Raw genomic sequence first — 17,836 nt, 5'->3', positions numbered from 1 at the left:
GACCTTCAACGATTGATTCATTGACCTTCATAGGAAAGCTCTCGAGGAAGAAGATATACAAGTTCTCGTAGGTAAAATGTGATGTTGTAATTCATAGTTATAAATCTTCTTATCAGCATGTTTTGTTGAATGTCTTAGGCTACAACTTTGGAATGCAGAAGGGAGACACAAGGCAATGTTTTCGAAAAGGCACCTCCCTTGTCCACTACATGGGGCCTTTTCGAAGGCACACAATTTTGTGCATGCATGCCAAGTTTGCACCCCATGAAAAACATGAACTGATAAAAGTGCAAGGCTATGTCCAATTTGACATCCTTTGCACCATTGTCTCATGTACAAAAGCAATTTTGGTGCATCTAGATGTAGCCCTTAGAGCTTTTGGGCAAAATCTATCAAGAAGAATCTTGGCACTTGTGCGGGTGGGTATGGTAATTGAAGTGTTAGATGCCCCACAAATCGCTGAATAAGAAGATATGGATTCAAAGCTACTTGAATACTTGTATGGATATAGTTGCATACGACAATGTATTCCCGTCTGATCGAATTCCTACACCAAGTCTTCACGTGCCATAAAACCTGCGAGCTTGCTTGATGTGGATCCATCATTGGATACATGATTTCACATGGTTCATGATTGTAATAAAGCAACATTGCCATTTCCTTTGTCAGTCCTGAGTCAATTTTACCCCTTAGGTTGCTATGACTTGGAGCCGATATTGTGCAACCAAGGTGGATGCATTCACATGTCCAATGTTATAGGGTCTTAGAATAAGTCCTTAGCTAGGTCTAGGCATGGTTAGATCAGTAGTTGGTGGGTTATGGGTCTAATCATTATAAGGTTACTCAAGTTAGGTGGTCTAGTTAGTTAGTTGCAGTTTCCTCTATGGATGCACTTGTAATGGAGGCCTTGCATGTGGCCATAATGATGAATCAGATCACACCGATGTAATGGTAGCCACGACGTGATGAAGTGGCACATAACAGCAGTCCACCAATTGAGCTCATTAGCGTCACATTGGAGACTGCCCCTTTACTAGAAGTCAATCCCTTGATTGTAGGGGTCCTCACAGACCTGCCCTGACTAGAGGCCACCTACCTCCAAATCGCACCATCAGATCTCTCTGCTCTCTTCAGGTGAAATCAAGCTTGTATATCAGCCTATATCCTCACTGGAGGGATTTGGTAAATGGCTTGGGGATCTTCTGGTATTCACCAAGCTCAGACTGCTACCATCTAGGCTTTGGTGAGACAGGTGGTGGCTAGCAGTGGAGAAGGTTCCTACTCACCTTGAGGAGCCTCTATTAGTGACCGCTCACCTCAGTAGAGGGGTTCAGAAAGATCCTTGACTTCTTGCTGCAATAGATGGTTCATATCGTTGTATCCACTCTTCTGCTTCTTTCAGCTAGCTGGTGCATCATCATCTACTAGCTTGTATTGAGGGATTGTCCCCTCCTTTCTTTCTTGAGTAATGCAAGTGTCTTTTCTGGTACACCCAAGGTCTAGCCTGCTTTTTGAGTCTGAGAGAACTTCTTTGAGTGAGTAGTGTGGTCCTGGTGCACATCATTGCTGCTCCAAACTGCTTGGAGAGCTTCTGTGTCGCTGCAAACCGTGCACCTCCAATTTGAAGCAAGTTCTGGCAATGGAGCTTCTCAAACTTGCTATTGTCTTCTCTGGGTCACCTTTGGGTATTCACAGATGCATGTGCTTGTGTGGGATTGCGCTAGGAGGATGGCTTTGATATCACTTGTGAAATTTGTGAGACTGAAGAGAACAAAAGATTTGAATCTGGATGGGTGCATCGGCACTCTAGTGGACAACGGTGGTGGACTACAACCAATTTAAGGATGACAGATGAAGGTCCCCTTGCTATGGAGTGGTGGACTTCTGGTGTAAGCTTTTCTCACCACGACCCCACACCCTGTCATACACCCTTCCCCTCTGCACCCTGCTCTCCTTCCCTCAAAACTACTTTCAGGATAGAAGATCCTCTTCTGAGGCAATCTTCTTCTCACCATGACCACACTCCTTGTCTTACCTCCCTCGCTCCTCCTCCTTCCCACAAACTCAAGATAAAATTCCCCCTCTAGTCCTATCCCTAGCCGCTTGCTTTGCCCCTTCTTTTCTCTCAAATCCATTCACTCACCTGGGTCATACTCATTTAATAGAAACCCTTCAAGACGTTGGGATTGAATAACCTAGGCAAGTTGAGAAGGCAACACCAAACGTTGAACAATAGATATAGGGCCCAGTCTGGAAAAGTCACGTGCTTTATGGCAACAGAAGGTGCATCATGCCAAACTGGAACAAGATAGAGTACCCACTGAAAAATCAGACATAGAGCAAAATATTCATCTTTCGTAGTCACTAAAGATAATATTTAGGGGAGGTGAGAATTGGTAGTGTGATCACTTTATCTGATATATAAATCCTTAGAACCATTTCATTCTCCTTCACACAAACTGAGATAGAACAGTTACGCTTAGGATGATCAAAAGAAAGATCTTGGCCTGGAAAACTCATAATTGATACACGAATTCTGATTTTTATAACATACGATTTGAGATTTTACTGTTTATATTCAAACTGTCTCATTGCTCAAATAGAGACACAGCTACCTTGGGATTAAAAGTTGCATGATTGCATGATGCCTGGTGTCCATAAAACGTCTGGATACAAAGTGCAGTCCGTGCATCCCACAAACTAACAGTTTTATCGCTAGAAGCAGTACACAGGATGCTGCTGAAAGTTTTCCATGCGACTCCATTGACAGAGTCCACATGGCCTCGCAATGTACCTCGGCATTTTGGGCTGATAATTGAGGAAAAAATAATTTAAGACCCATACATAAACAAAGGTTAATTTAACGAAACAGAGCTTCTGCATTATGCATTAACAACTTCAAGCCCTTCATTCCAATAAATATTTTATACAAACACAATATTAAAAAGTGATGGTTCTCCTAGGGAAAAGACAAAACTTTGGAAAATTTGCCATGGTTCCCACCTTTCTATGGGGAAATAAAACAGTTAGAAACTTCTCGGAGTGTGCTTTAGACACCCTGGGGAGTGAAGATGAAGCCCTCAAGAATTGCTGTGAGAAGCCACAACTTCTCAAGGACAGGCACAGGAAGATTCAGGAAAAAGGATACCAATTGTATGGAAAAAGAGATGTCCACACCAAGGAAAAAGAAACTTGGGGGTGCTGTATGCAAGGAAAATCAAGACAACAAGTCTTTAAAAAGCAGAAAGAACACCGTGATTTTTTGGTATTCCAGAAAAGGAAATACTATGCAACTTTGGTTCCTTGATATCACAAAAGGAAGACAAAACAACATAGTGTGCATGTAGCTGGAGACAGTAAATCAAAGTACAAGACAAGTGTGAGATGTTAGTGAATGTTCAAGATACTCACAAAGAGAGGGAATTTGCAGGATTTACAGAGGATATAGAAGGGAAGGATATGATAGCTATATGAACAGAAAGCTCTCTTCTAATGCATACAACACCTGACTGGTTGTCAAGTGCAGAGTCCATGCAGGTCCCTTTCTTTTCTGAAATAGGTGTTAGATTGTGCTGTGTTAGCCATTTTCTATGCTATACAGGCGCATAGCAGCTCGTGCATCCTCTGGAGTTCTGTATCCCCTAGATATTGAGGGATGCTTAAATTGCCTTGCAGTGATAGTCCTATCTATAGTGGTAAGTATGCTTCCTACATATGAGCACGCGAATTTTTCAGGATATGCTAATAATATGGCTGAGATTGACCACCTCAACCTGGAGGAGGAAATGAAGGGGAAAACGATCTTAACTCGGTCTTAGAGTTTGTCAAGAGATGTCTACATGCAGGGGGCCATGTCGAAAGCTGATATGCAGTATTCTAGGGGGCATGGAGGTGTCATCAGCCTCAAGTGTGTGTCACTAGGTCATATAAAGGTTCAAGAAGAGTAATCTCTTGTATTCGGCATTGTTCTGCCTCTTTCCAGTGGACAATACAACTGATTGTAGTTTATTTATTCTCTCTTCATGAGACACCGCCGTCCTTCTTCTCTGCATAAGAAAATTGCGCAATATACTTCGCATGAAACATAGAAACCATGTAAGTATCCTCAAGAAATGAAATGAAGTATAAAAGAAGATAGGAGGAATGAACCAAAGATAAGAAATGAAAAAGTGCAACTTATATCCAAAATCTATGTAATGGTCTCCAACTGCCTATTTTTGGTTGATTAAGTTCTTATTGATCATTCACAATAATTAGTCAAACTCTGATAAAGTGAAAACCACCTTGCAAGGTCCCAAATCCGCACTGTATGATCCAAAGATGCACTTGCAAGAACATCTCCGCTATCATGGTAAGAAACAGACCAAACTGCCTGTAATATCACATACAAATCTCATAATCAGCCGTTAGTTGCTTTGCCAACACACATGAACAAGAACGCATATGAACATAATGTTTTTTCATTCTAAGATACACTGATTACACCACTACAATGTATTGTCATTCCCTTCCAAAGGCCATTGCTATCGAAATTATCTACACGAAAATTTCATTGTCCAGGATAATTGACTGAAGAAACCAATTTTTTCAAAGCATAAGTTCCTATACATTGCGTCCTCTACTCACTTTTTAATTGAATTAATGAAATTCAACTCAGATTTCTATAATTGAGAACAAGAAGAAGTCCACGCAGACATCTTAATAAAAGAGCCGTGAGGAACATTCTTAAATGCAATTGTCTATGTGCAGCCAGGGATGCTCAATCTCTCTGTCAAAAATAATCTAATTTCAGATATTATATGCACCTAAGCTATGTACGCCAAATATTTTTAACGAAGAAAATGGGTGACAAAGGCAGGAGCAATTGTGCATCTAAAACCTCTAAGGGGGATAGGTCCCCTTGTTGTACCTAATTCAATAGGATCTTATTTAGGCGGAGATGAGCGAAAATTGGATTTTGCTTTCAAGAGCCATTATAAGAGGGGGTAATTCCAATATGTCCAACAGTCAATTTCCTCCAACAAACCTAATAAACTAAACCTCTACACATATTCTCCATGCACAGATCATTCACAGTTTCAGTTCATGAGGGAACACACCCCTCCTATAGCAACAATCATTAAAGTATTGGAATATCTCCCCTAAGCCAAAAATGAAAGGAAAGGGGCAAATATCCCAAATAAAAACCCCTTCATGTACCAAATATATAAATGACCATGAAGACACTCTATCTGTGATCCATGTGACATCACAAAAATAATAATCTCTCATGATGTTGCATAGCATCTAGGCCTCTTTCTGGCACCACCTGGTACAAAGCACAAAGTGCAGGCACACATGTGTGTATATACACATATTTCATTTGCTCTACAGAATCTAGGTGAGCATCCCTTGTCATCACCACATACAAAGCAATTATAACCCGAAATCACATATGTTACAACGGCATGATTCAGATTATAAACCCAGTCTATTAATCTATCAATTCCCATCACAATGTATCATACCCATTGAGAGGAGCTTATCACACACAAGACCCATAGATTGCTAGACAACCAAACCATTCATGAAAAGTTGAGTATTGTCTAGGTTTTTGTCCTTTTGATTAAAGCGCAGAGAGTTACGTTCAAGTACTGCATCCAGCAATAACCCATAGAAGGCTAAGCCAAGCCAGTGGCACATCATGATCCACAAAGCTCTCACACAACCATCTGTTGAATCACGCTAGCACTTCTACTTCCTGCATCAATTCAAAGCTCCAACCATGTACATAATGCCACTGCTTTCGCTTTGCTACCACAGCTACGAGATTCCAAACTCCAGCCCTCATGAACCTTGTCAATCAAGCATTTGGCATGGCCATCTCATTGTTTGCAGTGCTTGCTGAGATGCTAATAAGCTATTGTTGACAAATGACTTAAGTTCTGATCCTATGAGAAGCTTGATCTTTGATAAGGTGGTGCAATTGCATCATTAGCTGCTGGGTTAAATCTAGCTAGAAGTCATATTGGCATTCCTTCACTTTGACAAGGAGATCAAACGACTACTCTTCGTTTCGTATCGTATCCAAAGGGATGATTTCACCTTCAATAAAAGGCAGTGAGTAGCTCTCAACATGCGTTCCTAGCCCTCCCTCATAATGCATTTCTCTCCCCCTCCCTGATGCCCTTCCTCTCTGTTTGCCTTGGCCTTCTCTTTCCTCCACACTTCCACTTCCTCCCTCTACAACTTTCTCTGCTGCATTTAGCTCCCCTCCCCCCTAAGCTCACATTTCCCCTTTCGGCGGGAATCCTCCAGGACTCTTCCTCTTCCCAACCCCTCCGAATCACCACCAATGCTCGTTCTCTTTCATGTTGCCCCCTTAAAACGTTCCTGTCCTTCCTTGCAGCTCCTGCTATTGTGGCCACGTGCATATGCTATTCCAATCCTATACATCCTTCTTCACTCTTGACATGAAGAGTTGGAGTAATTTCATTCCAGATTTGAGTCATCCTTCTCACTGTTATGTGGAAAATTCGTTAATCACTTTTTTCTTTTCAGAGAAACAAACTTGAGAAACCAACCATACAAATCAGCAGTCCCTGAGGCACTGATCATGGGAAACATAATAAAGAGAACTGGTTAAAAGGAAACAGCCCAACTCACTGCCTAGGGAATCTCTGAAATAGGGGCTAAAACTAGGGAGGAGGACTACAACCAGCGAATCCCTCGCAGTGTGAAAATAGAGATTATGCCTGCAGCCCCCTTGTAGAAATGCTCCCACCTTCCGGCTATCACTCTAGATCCGACATCCCGTGCTTCCAATTGGCATGCAGGCTATAGATAATATCCTACCAAATGGCGACCAGAGTGGCTGCGGGTGGAACAAAGTGCTCGCCCATCACTAGGCATTGTGCAATTCAAATGTCCCACACTAGATGCTGGCCATTGTATCCCACACATTGTCCTCTGGAGAGGGAAGGGGACAATACCGAACCAGTGGGGTCGCCTCGTGTAGCTCAATCCTGTGGATGCTTTGTCCATGTATCTTGTAGGTTCGGTAGACCTCGTCGATTGGGAAGCCATGATCCCTTTGTCAACCCAGCCGCCATAGTTCAAGCGAATTCCATCTGAATCCTCTGCACTTGAGCCACAATCGAGCCACAATCCGAAGAGATCCCAACCAACTCCTCTATGCGCAAGGAAAACTCCATAAGCAATGAGGGATCGACTAAAGAACTTTGCCAGTGCGGCGGTGAGGCCGTCCATCCACACGCATCTGCTCCATCCATGGGGAGATGGGAAGACCCCCATGGGCAACCATCTAGAAGAAATAAGAGATCTTCATGGCACCAAGAATGTAGATCTGACCTCCTGCAACACCTGCAGTTCAGCCCACTCTCTCTCTCTCTCTCTCTCTCTCCCTCTCTCCCCAAGTAGTCACCTCTAACTGAAGACGCCAGCCAATATGTGTCGTGTAGGAGGAAAAGGCCACCTTCTCCACGCACTCTAAGTGATCTACTGTAGACGGCCTAAACCACTCTCCCGGATCCCACTGATGCTCGTGAAGGGGACGGCCTCCCAAAGCCAAAGGTGCCACTGAGGTGCATCTTGGTCCAACATGTGTGATGGGTCGATGGACCCTTCCTTGCCCAACTAGCCCACTTCTGTGATCATTTGCCATTGAAGTGAATCCACGCTCTCATCCAACTCTGGGTCTCCCACATACACTGGTAGCAAAAGCTCCCCACTCCAAGGAAATGTGAAGGAACATAGTGGAGTAGGGAGAGGAGGTAGCGTAGGAAGGGAAGAGAAGCTATGGAGAACAAAAGCAAAGGAAACAACTAGAAAATATGAAAGAAGAGCATGAACAAAAAGAAAGTACTCACATGTAGACCAAAGTGGTTGTAGGCTTGATTAGATTGAATGATTTGACAAGTGACAAGTACAAGCCTTTATAGATAGGCACACACAGTAGAGTGCACAAATGTATATGGGATGCCTCCCAATATGACATATCGCACTCAGACATAAGACTCTACTAGAACTCCCATAGAACACACTAAGACACAGTCAACTTGACTTCATGTTCTAACACCCTCCCATGAAGGACAGGTGAGGGACTACTAGAATGGAACCAAGAGCAGAATATGACAATGACGGACTACTAATCTGTGCACCCCTAAAGTCTGAGCATGTTTAGAGGTATCCAAGCACTCTCATGGCTTGATACTCAACATGACTCAGAGGCTATGTCTAAGCATGGCTACATGACCAGCTCATAGGTCTAGGAATACACCAACATCTTAGAACTCAGCCAGCCTTATAAAGAGACCCTATCAAAGCCAATACATGGTGACATGGAGCCCCACACCATAGACAGCAAAACATCATTTTAGAAGGACTATCCAAGGCTAAGAACGTTTATTGACTCCATAATATTTCATTCATTTTATGCATAACAAGGGTAGAGAATCCATAAATATCCCCAAGTAGCTACATGCACAAATGTGCACATCTAGTTGAGTCCTACGCTCTTGAATCATCTTGTTGTGAGCTGCTCCCTGTCTCCTTCCACTTCCATCCTTGCCCTCTCCCTCCTTCACCCCACCTCGTCTCCACCTCCCCCTCTAACGCTCTTCCTCACCCTTCCTTTTTCTTCTTCCTCCCTATAGCAGGAGCATTTGTGCTTGTTAAGGTGAAATAAAACCTTGGTGGTGACCCTTGGTCGCCAAAGGGGTTCTATGGCAGCACTCTCGAATCCCACAACTGTTAAGGTTCTTCTTTCCCCAACTGACAAGCAGCAAGTATAGCAGGCAGTTCAGTCCCTCCAGGACAAGGTGCTCGTGGGCAGAATCGTGGGTCTCACGCCTACAAGGAGACAAGTGCGAGAGTGGATCCAGGTGAGCTTGGCATTACAGGGTGACCACATCCACGAGGTCACCATCTATGGAAGAGGCGTATTCCTCATTCAGCTGAGCTCCCCCGACACTGCCGCGACATTGGCTATCTACTGTGAGGCCTCGGGTGCGCAGATCAACTAGACAAAGTCTATAGGTTTCTTGACGGGCTATGAAGAGACATAGGAGATTCGTGAGTGGGGGAGTGACTTTGGCTTCAGATGGATACTGCGGGGCCAGATAGCAAGATACCTCGATTGCCAGGTTGATATTGACATTACAACAGAGCAGCAGATCGCCCCAATCCTTGAGAGTGTTCGGCGCAAGCTTCTCTACTGGATCTGGGCCAAGCTCTCCCTAGTAGGGCGTGCCTTAGTGGCAAACTAGGTCCTTGTGCCACGGCCTAGTATATCGCCTTCTACTCGTGCTTTCACAGAGGATGCATTGGGCAGCTCCAACGGTTGGTTGTTCGGAACTTCCTTTGGGCAAGATTGAACGGCACGCGGAATACTAGAGCCTGGGTCGCTTGGCAGGTGGTGATCATGCTGCAAGCACTGGGAGGCTTGGGTATCAGAGATCCAGAGATGCAAAGAAAAGCCCTTCTGGGCAAGTTGGTTGTTCGCGGCCTCACCCCGGTTGTAAAGCCTCGGAGGCTCCTCTTACACCGAGGGCTTCTTAGAAACACCCCACGCACCAGAGGACAGTGGCAGCCTTTACATAGGTGGATCTTCTCAGAGGTCCCCCTTACAAGGAAGGGTTCCCCCTTGATGGGGAGCCTTCACAGAGTCTGACAGAGACTAGCAAGGGGTCTCATTCGTGCTCCGCCCAGATGCAAAGAAGAGTTTGAGCGTCAGCCTCTTATGTGGCACCCAAAGATCCGAGATCAGGAGGGGTGTATGCTCGGACAACGGACGAACATTGGTTGGGCACAGTGGGACAATGGTCTGACCATGTCTTTTGGTAGATGGAGCAGATTACCCATGGAAGCAGAGGCAAGGCTTGGCTCCGTAACGCAACTGCGAGGGGTAGGGCAGCGGATGAGAGAGATCGACATAGCCATCCCTGAGTCCGGATGGAAGGGACTTCGCGTCTGGAGGGACAGCATTTGGTTAGGGAAGTTTTCTCGGACTAGTGTCCCTTTAAGGATGATGATGCAGCGAGGCAGCACACACCCCGGCTTCTTCTATGTAGGACCTAGAGGCCTACTTCATCTGCTCACTGAGAGAGACCCTGAGATGGATGGGAGTCTTGATGGGATTCACAGGCAGATGATCAGAGTGGTGGGATGTTTGGGGAAGGAGTGGCACATTGACCCTCTAAGTATCTCAGAGTAGGATGCCCCCAAATGGTGCCTCTGGTTGTGGGAGGATAGACCCTTGAGGGAGGTCCAGTGGGATTCGAGAGAGTGGTTCTAGCCCTCTAGGGGTTTTCTTTGAAGAAAAAAAAATGTACACATCTCCTGGTCGATGAAGTTCATGGAGAGAATGCCCTTGAAGATATGTCGATGTCGGCCATGGGAGTAGCTATACCAAGGGCTATTACTCCATGACTCTCAAAATGGCGGGTGAGAATCACCGAAGTCGGAGTAGACCCTCAAATGTTAGGTCTTAACACTGATATGAATCAGTGTCAGCATCTAATCCTTTACACTAAATTGGCAGAAGTAAAATTAGGGTTTCTATACTTTTAGGGTTTCTCACCAAAATTAGGGCTTTTCAAAATTTGTTGCAGGAAATTGTCCTAGCAACACTTAGAAGCCCTCTGATCATGAAAGTCTTATAAAATACTGAGTATCCAAGCTGAAATTTCAAAACTCGATCACGAAAATTGTTGCTACACATGCTCGGTTCAGCAACTGCTGTTGCTCCCCGCTCCTCCTGCTCCCCTCCTCTCCCTGCTCGACTGCTGCTCTCCTCTCCCCGCTCCTCCTGCTGCTCCTCCTGCTCCCCTCCTCGCTGCCCCCTCCCTTTCCTCCTGCTGCTGCTCCTCCCTGCTGCTGCTCCTCTCCCCGCTCCTCTTGCTGCTTCTCTTCCCGCTCCCTGCTGCTCCTCCTGCTCCCTCCTCTCCTCGTCGCCCCCTCCCTTCCCTCCTTGCTGCCCCCTCCTACCTGCGCTGCCCTCTCCCCTGCACTGCCCCCTTCCCCCGCGCTGCCCTCTCCCCTGCGTGCTGCCCCTCCCTCCTACCTGCTGCAGCCTCCCCCCCGCGCCTGCTGCTGCTCCCCCCCCGCTGCAGCCTATCCCCTCCTCTCCCCCCCTGCTCCTCCTTGCTTCTCCTCCCATCTCCTCTTCCCCTCTCCTCTCCTCTCCTCCACTCCTCCTCTCCTCTATCCTCCCCTCCTCTCCCCTCCTCCTCCTTGCTGCCACTGACTCCCCTTGGCTTCTTCTTCTCTCTCCCTTCTTCCTTCACCCACTCCTTCATCTAGAGTACCCCTATTCTCTTATAGGGGTCTCCTGGGTTTCAGGAAAGCGGACGGAGTTTTTATTTTTTGTGTTTGAATCGGCCAACACACCTCGATTGACGAATGGGTTCCCATTCAGTCAATCTGTCTCCGCTCACACCGGCCGCAAGAACTGTCACTTTTTCAAAAGACGATGGATGGACAAAAGCAGTAGAGCCTAATCCGCCTTCACAGCCACCCTCATCCACCTTTAAAACAACCGAACAACACAATCACAAGGAAAAAAACTTTCATTCAACATCCTTCTCTCTACACACCTTCTAATACAACTCACACTCTAGCCACATTTTCTCTGGAAGCCAGACAACCTCAAACAAAAACCCAGTGGACCACACAACTCAACACAAACTCCTACCATTGAAGCTCTTCACTATCAAGATCCCCCGCTAAAGGTCTCCCTCCTAGTCACGGAGTTCATGGTCTTTTGTCAAGATACTCAAGTGCTGCAGTTTCTCTCGTGCATGCGAAACTCACCGAGCTCTTCCCTGGCTCTTCCAACCCATGCACTAGCAATGCTTCACTTCCATCTAGTAGCTCGAGTCTGAGTGCCCTTCATGATATTCATGTTACCATGCTCCCCAAGTCACAACCAACTACTACAACCTCCTCTCCTACTACTCATAGAGCATCCGTGATGCCTTTCTCCTACACGTGATCATATCCAACTAACCGACGCACCTCCTAATCCAAGGCACCGGCTTTCAAGCCAACAACCATATCAAGGAGCTCCCACAAACTCATTGACCACCTAGTGAAGACACCATCTTTAATCAAGCTAATCTCCCCGTCAGTAGAGCTGCAGCCTCTGTTGTCTCTCTATCCTTCTCCTCAGCAGCCCAAGCTGCTTCAGCGGCTCTTTCCAGAGCACTCTTGGTAGTCTCCTGTCGTCTCCTCAGCTTCCTACTGACCATATTGCTTAGTCTCCTCCATCTCTTGAGCAGCTTGTGCGGACTCCCTAGCCTTCTTATGTGCGCGGCCTCCTTCCCGTCGTCCTCACCAAGCTTCCCATTTGCAATTCGCCATTCTCTTCTTGGTCCTCCCTTCCCCACAGAGCTGAGAACCCACCGTGCTTTATGATTATCCGTTGCCCAAAGTCCTTTCCCCATCCCGCATCATCTACTACAGCCAAGTCTTTACAAGACTTCAGTAAGCGCTGGCTGTAACACCTGGAATTCATCTATGCCAAGCATGCAGTCGAAATTCCTCATCCCGTCATGTACGTAGACCTTCACACAGCCTTTCGCTTATGCACACACAGCAGCGACCTACGCGCTCCTCCAAAACTGCAAAGTATAGTTGCCACCACCACTGTTGTCCCTCACCTCGTCACGCTATGGTAGCCCCTCGTGGCTTCTCCTGCTCCAGCTCCCACTCTGTCGTCTGAGATCCTCCGGATGCCCACGATGCTTTGAACCTTCTCTCAGAGCTCTTCTCTCCACTTGCAGTAATGCTTCTTACTTTGCAATAGAGACTTGAAGAGTTCTGCTCTTTACACGTGACGACCCCTTCAACAAGAGGCCTCCATCCACACAGCTTGCCATAGCCGTGAGCCCACGATCACCTTCTCGAATTCTCTTGCCAGCTGCCATCCCCATTTTCTTGCCAGCTCGTCGACTAGAACCTTGCCTTCTTTTTACGTAGCATGTTGCATGCATACTCCTTCTCTCCAAAATAGCCACGTCACCTTTCACTAGCCACCTTACCTTTACCTTTTTACCACTCTCTAAGGATTCCCACAATTTCATACACCAAGGTACTTAACCACATATTCATTGACTGTGTGCACACAAATGCATGTCACCGGCATTTAGTATCAAATTGCCCACCACTGGGTTTTCTTGAGGGCACTCTTCTACGGTTTGGATTTTCAAATGCTTGGATCAGAGGGGTGGCCTCCCTTTACAGATCAGCCCACAACCAGGTTTTGATTGGAGGGGTAAGGGGTGACAGGTTTCAGATTTCCAGATCAGTTCATCAGCGATGCCCTTTAGCCCCCTTCCTCTTTCTTTTTGTGGCAGAAGCTATGAGTATCTTCCTTAGATCTCACACTGAGCTTTTGGGCTGAGATTGCCCTTGAGACAGGAGCAGGAGCTTCTTGACTGTGAGTTGGCTGATGACACTGCTATGTTTATTGAGGCCTCTTCGCAGTCACTTGATTCTTTTCGGACAGCCTTGGATATTTTTTGCTCAGCTGCAGGGGCACACATTAACTGGCATGAATCCTTTGGCTTTTGGATCAGTGATGAGGACACTCCAGGCTGGGGAGTTGACATTGGTTTTTCCTCGATTCAGAGGGGTGTTCCTATCAGGTATTTGGGATGCCAGGTAGGATTGGACATCTCTCCAACACAGCAGGTTGCCCCAGTACTAGAAAGTATAAGGAAAAAGCTCCTTTTCTGGAGCTCTGCCAAACTCGACCTTGCATCTAGAGTTGTGGTAGTGAACCAAGTTCTCTTGGCCACCTCCTGGTTTGTGTGTTCTTGCCGGTGCCAGTCTAGGGATTGCATCACTCAGCTCATCAGACCTGTCAAGAATTTTTTATGGAGTGGACTTGATGGCACAGCAGATGTTGTAGCAAGGGTGGCCTGGGAGACCGTTATTCTCCCTACATGTGAAGGGGGCCTTAATGTCATTGACCCGGACTTGCAATGTAGGGCATTGCTTTGTAAGGTAGTGGTGAGGGGACTCATGCCTGGGCAGGAAACTTGGAAGGATTTCTTTTTTGGACGCATTCAGGCTTGCACACCAACCTGGGAGATGATTGGGTGGACAGCCCCTGCTGGATTTTCACTTCCGCCCCTCTTAGATCTCCTGCCTCTCCTCTCATGACTGCCATCCTGAAAGCTTGGGGGAGCTTCAGGAACACTCTTTGAAGGATTCCACCTTCTACCGTCGAAGAGATTGATAGGCAGCCAATCATTTGGAATGATAGTATTCTTGACGAGCATGCTAGACCACTGGGCACTTCCCATTACATGCAGTGGTCTAAATGGGAGAGAGGCCCCGCTTACATAGTAGGCACTTGGAAAGCTTTTATCAAGCTACCTGAGGATTAGAGACTGCAGTCCGTGAGTCACCTCAGAGGGATAGCACGCAGGATTCAGTAGATAGATGCAGCCATCCCGGTGGAATGGACAGTTGAGTTGCCTATTACTTCCACCACTTGGATGGGGGCTTTTTCGCAGACATCAGTTCCATTACAGGTGATCGCTCTCCGAGGTCTCGAAGAAGACGCACTGGTCTTTGATGTTGGGGATGGAGGTTTACTTTCTACATCCAAGGATGGCATTCTTCTTGAGGTTGCCTTTCAGCCTGTTAGGATTGCTGGTTTTGTGGACCATGGAGCGGGCTTGCAGTGGTACTCAGACCCCGACCCTCTGCTCTTGGCCTTGGGATCCTGGAGGTTGTGGTTATATGGAGGTGCACCTATCAGGTGCTTGCAGTGGGACCCAGGAGAGTGGGAGTGGATAGATCATGGGCACCGAGAGAGGGGGATTCCCTTCTTTCGTTCCATGGTTGGTAATGCCAGGAGATTTCAGCTGAACAGTAGGGGTTGGATTCCCTCTAGAGCCCCCCATTGGGAAAGCTTCTTCATCACCGCAGATTTGCGTAGAAATTTCTGGAGGCGGCTTTGCAAATCCCTCAGAAATAGAAAGATCACTCTTTTCTTTTGGCTTTCTATTCATGGAGGGATTGCAGTGAACCTGTGGAGATCACAATTTGGGGCTGATCCCACTTGTCCTCGATGTCATTCTGCAGAGGAGTCAACGCGACATTGCCTTTGGGACTGCAGTCAGGCGAGGATTGTTTGGAAAGGGGTTGCTCGGATACTCAGCATCTTTCACACTTCCCCTTTCTTCATGACTTGGGGCTTGGTCGCATGGTTATCCCTTACTGGGCCCCAGGTGTTTTATGAGGGTGAGCCTTCTTCTTGGGCACTCTCGGTCCGCCGTCAGGTGACAGAGCCCTGCCCTCTTCAGGATGTACCACTTACTCCCTTCAGAGCTTCTCATGTTTCAGTGGACACCTCTTGGGAGATTTTGGCTAGCATTTCCTCTTGGCACATTTCGAGACCCAGATGTACTGAGGCCTTGGATGGCACCCAGATACACCCATCACAGGTGTTCACGGGTATTTGGACTGACACGGTTCACACTTTGATAGCCATATGGGCTAGCATGCAGGGCACTTCACGGGCAGCCTCTTCTAGAAGGACTATATTTCTTCGAGTTTGGAGGGGTTCTCCCTTTTTCTCGAAGGTTTCTACCAGATTGAGATGGCACTATCAGCCTCAATCCTTTCTATTTGGCTCTTGATCTTTTCGTGCATTGCATGATGTATCCCGTATGGAGCTTGCTCTAATGGTTTTTCTTTAATACTTAATAGAAGTCTCCTTTTGCAAAAAAAAAAAAAAATCAAAACTTAACTTTTAGGTCAGAAAACACAATTTTGACTGTTTTTCTCAGATTTCAGCACTGGATTTGCTGTTCAGAGTGTCGTCCAGAAGCAATAGAAGTGGACAAATGTAGAGATAAAGGCAACAACTCAAAAAATGACCTTGACCAAACCCTAAATTGACAAAAACAGTGTGGTGGCAGCTGGTAGAGAGGCCATGAGCTGCAGAATCGAGCTGTTGAATTGGAAAGTGGCTCTACAATAGTCGCCCAGAATGTAGGAGCTTCATCGAGCTAATTTCCAGTGATGAAGTACCTCCAAACTTCCTCGAAATGTAACAAGAGCCCACTTGCAGAAAAAGGGGTCTAGAGCAGTCGCCCTAGCTGGAATAGCAGCTTAGAGTGAAGTTTTTGCGACAAAGAGCTCCAAGACCAGCAGCTTCATCTTCACCAATGGTGGCAGCTCCAAGCTTGAATTTGTTGAAGAAGAGCAGCTCATGGAGAGGCTAAGGATGAGATGGGGGCTATCTTCCAGGAGGAAAGAGGCTCCTCTTTCTTGGCCTCCCTCACCTCAATTCCTTGGAAGAGCAAAGAGCAAGAGGGTAAAGCAAGGATGGCTCTGATACCACATGAAGGACATAGTAAAGTAGGGAGAGAAGTTAGGATAGGAAGGGAAGAGAGCTATGGAGGACCGAAGCAAAGGAAAACACTAGAAAGTATGAAAGAGATAATGAAAGAGCATGAACCAAAAGAAAGTACTAACATGTGGCCAAAGTTCTTATAGGCTTGATTAGATTGAATTATTTGACAAGTGACAAGTACAAGCCTTTATAGGAGACACACACACTAGAGCACACAAATGTATATGGGATGGCTCCCAATATGACATGTGGCACTTACACATAAGATTCTACTAGAACTCCTAGTAGAACACACTAAAACACACTCAACTAGACTTCATGTTCTAACAAAATAGACTCGGGCACTGCCCCTAAACATAATCCTCAAGGGTGCCCCTATCCTGGAAAATCGACCCGCCCACCGACTGACCGCCAGAATATGGAGTAGTGACCAACACCCTCAGAACCTAGACTTGGGAGAGACACTGATAACAAGAACTCTCCACTATCGTGTCTTGAGAAGGCTCTCCTTTGGTAGGGTGTTCACGTACTCATCTATCACCCCAAGGCAAGGAACTTCGCATTTGCTACCACTCACGCTGTTGATTGAGGCAGAGACTCAAGCACTATGCCAAATGCTCTTTGAATGCAATGGAGGATAGGAGGGTACATAATTTGAAGCGATTGCACGGAGTTTATGCATGCATGAAGGTCATATTGTGTGCATAATACATATTTGTGGGAGTTTCATGCAGAAGCCGGTGAAGGTTGTGTTTGGTATTGAAACTAATAGTGATATCATCATGATGCGGGCATTATGCTATCTTTTCCTTGCTTGAAATCGTGAAACTTGGACTTGAAAGATGACTCTTGAGAAGCAACAGGTCTTGTGTAAGCTTGGGAAGGGATGGTGCACAGGGGGATCTCCAAAGACATTCAAAGATGATGTGAGGCTTGCAAGGCAGAAAGAGAGGGCAATAAATAGAAAGAAGTGTGGAGAGCTGAAGCATATATGCTTGTGATTGCTTTGAAGTAGTTTAAGGAGGAGACACGAGCACATGTGATAGTGCCATGATTGAAGTGCTTTGTGAGGAGCCAGAGATGCCTTCAGTGGGAGCATCACTTAGGGATTGGTGCTTGCAAGGTTGCATTTGGAAGGCATTGACTTTTGCGGCTGCTAGGCATGCATTCATTACGGATTTGGGGTGGGAACCAGGAGTTCCCCACCAAGATCCAATTCTACCATGACCACTTCCTAAGAGTGTCAGCAGAGGATGGAGTGATTACCAAGTCCCGGTATCTAGAGGACAGACAGGTCTCACATGCACTCAAGATTGCCATCGCGGAATGCTGCGGGTCTCATCCCATCAGCAAAGGATCAAGGCACAGAGAACCACAAGCACACATAAAGAGCAGCGGATTGGGGATAGAAGCAAGTAGAGCTGCTAGCATACCGAGGGAGTAGCGGATATGCAGACTTTGCAC

At 46.5% G+C, this 17,836-nt stretch overlaps 1 protein-coding gene across 1 annotated transcript in view; it reads right to left on the bottom strand.

Annotated features, from left to right (window-relative positions):
* The window catches only part of LOC147896522 (uncharacterized), a 149,549-nt gene that overhangs the window by 63,453 nt on the left and 68,260 nt on the right, over positions 1-17,836 (bottom strand). Inside the window, exons 11-12 of the mRNA XM_087381890.1 lie at positions 4,284-4,372; positions 2,616-2,808 (exon numbers count right to left, since the gene is read on the bottom strand). Of these exons, the coding sequence (XP_087238016.1) occupies positions 2,616-2,808; positions 4,284-4,372 (282 nt within the window). The remainder of the gene's footprint in view (positions 1-2,615; positions 2,809-4,283; positions 4,373-17,836) is intronic.

Source organism: Dipteris shenzhenensis, chromosome 11, assembly GCF_047967505.1.
Source record: "Dipteris shenzhenensis isolate YYH24624 ecotype China chromosome 11, Dip_SZ_1.0, whole genome shotgun sequence".
NCBI lineage: Eukaryota > Viridiplantae > Streptophyta > Polypodiopsida > Gleicheniales > Dipteridaceae > Dipteris > Dipteris shenzhenensis.
This window is presented reverse-complemented; position numbering and strand designations above follow the sequence as displayed.